The sequence below is a fragment of the Nicotiana sylvestris genome, chromosome 6 (genome assembly GCF_000393655.2).
Source record: "Nicotiana sylvestris chromosome 6, ASM39365v2, whole genome shotgun sequence".
In the NCBI taxonomy this organism is placed as follows: domain Eukaryota; kingdom Viridiplantae; phylum Streptophyta; class Magnoliopsida; order Solanales; family Solanaceae; genus Nicotiana; species Nicotiana sylvestris.
The window spans coordinates 51239196-51245816 of record NC_091062.1 but is presented as its reverse complement, the minus strand read 5'-3'; the positions used below and the strand labels follow the sequence as shown (position 1 = coordinate 51245816).

The 6621-nt window shown below is 44.8% G+C and overlaps 1 protein-coding gene across 1 annotated transcript; it reads left to right on the top strand.

The window, feature by feature from the left end:
- The first annotated feature begins 1897 nt into the window (after positions 1-1897).
- On the top strand, positions 1898-5962 carry LOC138870597 (uncharacterized). Its single transcript, XM_070148420.1, has 5 exons — positions 1898-2134; positions 2331-2678; positions 3168-3503; positions 5481-5498; positions 5600-5962. The coding sequence occupies exons 1-5, from the start codon at positions 1898-1900 to the stop codon at positions 5960-5962; spliced, it is 1302 nt and encodes a 433-aa protein (XP_070004521.1).
- The last annotated feature ends 659 nt before the right edge of the window (positions 5963-6621 follow it).

Genomic DNA, 6621 nt, shown 5'->3' with positions numbered 1-6621 from the left:
TTTACAACTGTAGTTGATAAATTGTAGCTCTTAAACAAAAGAAAACCAAAAATGTTAGAAGATCAATTATGAGCTAAAACACTATCCTAGACCATACAAATACTCGACTCCAATTTGAAGTTCCCTGTGGAAAATCGACCCCGATATCGCTATTGGGTAAAAGTATTAGCACCCACTCATCCTTAGGTTGAGTCTGCTGCGATCACTTTTTGGCGCCGTTGCCGGGGATCTTTACGGTGTTGACTATCTGTGTAGCTAGTATTGTGTTTTGCTTCTCTTTCCTTCTTATTTACTAATTTTGTGTGTTGATCAATCAGGTACCATGGCTCTTAATGCAAATGACCCTCTCGGCAATGTGATAGCGGGGGAGGAGGTAGAAGATCTAGAACAAGATGAGGTCTTACCTCAGCTTCCACGGAGAGGCCGGAATGTCAATATAAATGCAAATGAGAATAAAAACATTCCAGACCCTCCTCCGCAACCGCCGAGAGTGGCTCCCAGAGTTCTACCAAATCAAGGATACGCCAGTGCTATTGTTCCTCCCCGAATCCGGGCGGGGAACTTTCAAATCACAAATGTTATGCTGACCTTGCTCGAGCAACGAGGTTATTTCACGGGTGCCTCCGATCAAAATGCCTACATGCACTTGAAGGGGTTCGTGTATACTTGTTGGGGTAGCAAGCAGACAAACGTGTCCGAGGACGCGTTGAGATTGAGGCTTTTCCCGTTCTCTCTTCGGGGTAAAGCATTGGATTGGTTAGAAAGGCTCCCCAATCATTCTATCACAACATGGGATGAATTGGCGGACAAATTTATTGCCAAGTTCTTCTCTCCAAGTCATATGGCGGCTCTTCGGGATGAAATTCTAGCTTTCAAGCAGGAGCCAACAGAACCTTTGCATGAAATATGGGAAAGATATAGAACAATGGTGAAAGAGTGCCCTAATAACGACATGACCGAGGCTATGATTCAACAAACTTTTTATCGGGGCATCAACACCACAAATCAATGCATTGTGAACCAATTGGCCGGAGGGAATTTTATGAAACTTTCTTACCAAGAGGCATGTGATGTACTTGATGAAATGGCCGACACCTCTTCGGCATGGCAAAGCCGAGCAAACGTGCCACAAGGTGACCCCACGGTCATCCATTTGCACAAGGAATTGCACGATCATGGCCAAGCGATAGCCGAACTTACAACAACTATGAATCAATTAGCAAAGGCGCAATTGCAACAAGTCCAAAACCCGCGCCAAGTCAATGCAATGGAAGGTGTTTCTATGTTGAAAAGGAGGCAAAGAGGACAACAACCTCAAGGTAATTGTGAACAATATGACAACAACAATGATGGTGGTGGGTATTCGAATGAAGGTTTTGATGACCAAAGTGAGGAAGTCCAATATGTCAACAACTACCAAGGGAATAGAGGCAACCAAGGGAATCAGCAATGGAGACCCCAAGGTAATTGGGGCAATCAACAAGGCGGCAATTGGAATTACAACAACAATCAAGGAGGCAATTGGGGGAACAATAATTCTGGGAATCAAGGAAATTGGAGCGGGAACAACAATTGGAACAACAACAATGGTGGTCAAGGTAATAGGGGGCAAGGCTATCAAAGGCCCCCAATGTATCAACAGCCCAATAACCCGCCTCCGTTCCAATCTCAAGGGTCGAGTTCGTCGGGCAATGACATGAGTCGAATAGAGAGCATGTTCGAACAAATGATGAAAAAAAGTCAAGATTCCGAGGCCCAATTAGCTTCGCATAACACATCTATCAGGAACTTGGAAGTGCAATTAGGCCAAATCTCTCAATCTTTAAATACTCGCCCAAAGGGTGCTCTACCAAGTGACACGGTAGTAAACCCCAAGGGAGGGCACAACAATCATGTGATGGCAGTGACAACACGAAGTGGAAGAGGCGGTGATGTGCATGCCTCAAGAGATAACCGAGTTCCGGTAGATGAAGATGAGTTGCAAAATGATGAGATTCCGTTGGTAGTTGAGGATGTTGTCGAACCAAGTGAAAATGATGATGGGAGAATTGCAATTGATGAGGGTGAGGAGGAGACTCAAGAGGCCGTGAAACCGTCTAGGGAACACGTCGTCATTGATATGCCCGAACCGGAGGTGCCAAAAGCCAAGGCACCCTTGCCTAGACCTCATCCGCCCTACCCTCAACGGTTGGCCAAGCAAAAGGGTGACAACCAATTTAAGAAATTTATTGAAATGATGAAGAGTTTGACTATCAATGTGCCTTTGGTGGAGGCACTCGAGTAAATGCCGGGATATGCAAAGTTCATGAAAGATTTGGTTACAAAAAAAGAGATCAATGGAGTCTGAGACAATCAAGATGACCCATCAAGTGAGCGCAATTGTGCATTCTATGGCTCCAAAACTTGAGTATCCCGGCACATCCACTATCCCATGTACCATTAGAAGTGCCGACTTTGCAAAAGCCCTTTGCGACTTGGGGGCAAGTATCAATTTAATGCCATATTCGGTCTTCATGACCTTGGGAATCGGACAACCTCATCCAACCTCTATGAGGCTTCAAATGGCGGTTCAATCAATGAAGCGGCCTTTGGGAATTATTGATGATGTCCTTGTTCGTGTTGATAAGTTCATATTGCCAGCCGATTTCATGATCTTGGATTGTGAAGTGGATTTTGAGGTACCTATCATTCTTGGGAGGCCCTTCCTAGCTACGGGAAAGGCCTTGGTTGATGTGGAAGCGGGAGAATTGACCTTCCGTGTTGGTGATGAAAATGTGGTGTTCCACGTATGCAAATCAATGAGGCAACCAAATAGCAACGAGGTGTGCTCGTTTGTTGACATTGTCACGGCAGTGATAGTGGATGACACAAGCGCTATGGCTAATGTTGAGGACCCACTTGAGGCCGTGCTATTGAACATGGATGTTGATGATGATGCTAGAAGGGTGGAGTGTGTGAATGCATTACATGGCATGGGCTCATATTCTTATGAACCGAGGAAGTTATCCCTTGATCTTGAAAATCGCAAAACTCCTCCTACCAAGCCATCTATTGAGGAGCCACCAGTGTTGGAGTTGAAACCACTTCCTCCTCACCTCAGGTATGAATTTCTTGGTCCTAATTTTAATTTGCCGGTTATACTTTCTTCTTGCTTGACTAACATGCAGGTTGAAGCCACTTTGGCGGTTCCTCAAAAGCGCAAGCGGGCAATTGGATGGACCTTGGTGGATATTCGGGGTATTAGCCCCGCATTTTGCATGCACAAGATAATATTGGAGGATGATTCTAGGCCGTTTCTTGAACATCAAAGGAGACTCAATGAAGCCATGCAAGAGGTGGTTAAAAAGGAAGTCATCAAGTGGCTTGACGCCGATGTGGTGTATCCAATTTCTGATAGTTCGTGGACTTCTCCAGTACAATGTGTGACAAAAAATGGAGGAACGACTGTGGTGACTAATGACAATAATGAACTTATTCCGACTCGCACTGTGACGGGTTGGAGGGTATGCATGGACTACCGAAAGTTGAATAAGGTGACTAGAAAGGATCATTTCCCATTGTCGTTCTTGGACCAAATGCTTGATCGTCTTGCAGGCCGGGCTTTCTATTGTTTTCTAGATGGGTATTCAGGCTATAACCAAATTCTCATTGCCCCGGAAGACCAAGAAAAGACAACTTCACATGTCCTTATGGCACATTCGCCTTCTCTCGAATGCCATTTGGGTTATGTAATGCACCGGCGACTTTCCAACGATGTATGATGGCAATCTTCACCGATATGGTGGAAGACATTTTGGAGGTCTTCATGGATGATTTTAGTGTGGTCGGGGACTCTTTCGGTGATTGCTTGCAAAACTTGGATCGTGTATTGGCCCGATGCGAAGACACAAACTTGGTTCTCAATTGGGAGAAATGCCATTTTATGGTAGAAGAAGGCATTGTGTTGGGTCACAAAATTTCAAAAAGAGGGATTGAGGTTGATAAAGCGAAAATTGATGTTATCTCGAAGCTCCCTCCCCCTACTTCTGTCAAAGGGGTGAGGAGTTTTCTTGGACATGCGGGTTTCTACTGAAGATTCATCAAAGACTACTCTAAGGTAGTTAACCCGTTGTGTAAATTGCTTGAGAAAGATGCCAAATATGTGTTTGATGAGAAATGTGTGGAGGCTTTCGAGCTTCTAAAGCAAAAGTTGACGACTACCCCCATTATTACCGCACCAAATTGGAGCTTGCCCTTTGAGCTCATGTGCGATGCTAGTGATGTTGTGGTGGGGGCGGTCTTGGGCCAAAGAATCAACAAGATGTTCCATCTGGTGTACTACGCAAGTAAGACAATGAATGAATCTCAAAGGAACTATACGGTCACCGAAAGGGAATTGCTTGCCATTGTTTTTGCCATGGAGAAGTTTCGCCCATACCTTATGGGGGCCAAAGTGATTATTCATACCGATCACGCCACCCTTAGGTATTTGATGACGAAGAAAGATTCTAAAGCGAGGTTAATGAGATGGGTGCTTCTTCTTCAAGAATTTGATTTGGAGATCATTGATAGAAAAGGTAGTGAAAACCAAGTGGCGGACCACTTGTCTCGATTGGAGGAGGAAGGGAGGCCTTTGGACGGCCTTGAGATAAATGATGCTTTTCCGGATGAACAACTCCTCTCGGTTTCAATGCTAGACATGCCATGGTTTGACGACATTGCCAATTACCTTGTTACCGGTGTGGTTCCGTATGAGCTCTCTTCTAACCAAAGGAATAAGCTCAAGCGGGATTGCTTGGATTACTATTGGGATGAGCCGTATATTTTTAAAATATGCACCGATGGTGTAATTCGTCAGTGTGTTCCTGAAGAAGAGCAACTGAGTATTGTGGAAGCTTGTCACTCTTCGCCCTATGGTGGCCATCATGGCGGGGCAAGGAAGACGTCTAAAGTGTTGATCTGTGGTTTCTATTGGCCTTCGTTGTTCAAGGATGCCGGTGACTTTGTGAAAAGATGTGATGAATGCCAACGTGCCGGAGGGATTTCTAAGAAAGATGAGATGCCCCTTAACACAAGTCTAGAGGTTGACATCTTTGATGTTTGGGGGATAGACTTTATGGGACCATTTGTAAGTTCCTGTGGCAACACATACATCTTGGTAGCGGTTGACTATGTGTCGAAATGGGTTGAGGCCATAGCTTTGCCAAATAATGAAGCTCGAAGTGTGGTGGCATTTTTGAAAAAGAGTATCTTCACGAGGTTTCGCACTCCACGTGCCATAATTAGTGACGGGGGTTCTCATTTTTGCAACCGGGCTTTTGACTCTCTGCTAGCCAAGTATGGGGTAAATCACAAGGTAACCACTCCTTATCATCCTCAAGCGAGTGGCCAAGTTGAGGTGTCCAACCGTGAGATTAAGAGTATTTTATCCAAAACTGTCAATGCAAATAGGACTGACTGGTCGAAGAAATTGGATGATGCTCTTTGGGCTTATCATACAGCTTTCAAGACGCCAATTGGTATGTCGCCGTATCGGTTGGTGTTTGGGAAGATTTGTCATCTTTCGGTAGAATTGGAACATAAAGCTATGTGGGCGCTGAAAAAGTTGAACTTAGAATAGGATGTAGCTGCAAATCTTCGGGTGGAGCAAGTGAATGAACTTGATGAGTTTAGGTTACATGCTTACTCCAGCTCGTCCTTGTATAAGGACAAGATGAAGTACCTTCATGACAAGTATGCCAGAGGAAAGGAATTCAAAGTGGGTGATATGGTTCTTCTTTTCAATTCCCGGTTGAGGTTATTTCCGGGCAAGTTGAAGTCCAAGTGGAGCTGCCCTTTTGAAGTGGTTGGGATAACTCCCTTTGGTGCCATTGATCTCAAAAATAAAAATGGTGAAGTGTTCCGAGTCAATGGGCATCGCGTCAAGCATTATTTCGGAAAGATTGATGACAGCCACGTGGTGGCGCGCATTCATTTGAAATGACTGTGATGGTAACATGCGTCGTGCCGCGATGTTAAATCAGGCGCTTCGTGGGAGGCAACCCATGTCTTTTTCCTTTTCTTTGTTTTTCTGTTGTAGAGTAGGATTTTTGAGCTGATAATTTGTGAAGTGTTGCAGGGATTATGTTGAACCAGTGCAAGAAAGAAGTACAAAAAAATGATCAGTCCATGGAAATTGCCCCACGCGGCCGCGCATCAAAGCAGTGCGGTCCGCATGGGCTTGAGCAGCAGTGAGTTCATCCTCAGAAAAAAATTCAACGCGGACCGCGTCCCTTTTTGTGCGGTCTACGTGTGAGAAGCTGGAATTACCAAGTCTCTGATAAATTCCCACGCGGTCGCGCATCAAAGCAGTGCGGTCTGCGTGGGCTGAGTAGTCAAAATGTAACTAAAAGAAAACCAGCGCGGACCGCGGCCATTTTTGTGCGGTGCGCTGGTAGGTAAGCTGAAAGCCCCAGGGTTTTTCTATAAATAGAAGCCTTGGGCCTCATTTGAACCTTTTTGCAAATTTTCATCTGGAGCTCTAAATTTTCACTGTTCATCCACACTCCCTGCTCAATTAGTCGATTTTTCACTAATCCATGGTAACAAATCTTGTTCATTTCATGCATAGCCTAATTTTTTGTTTCTTCTCATTACTCTCTA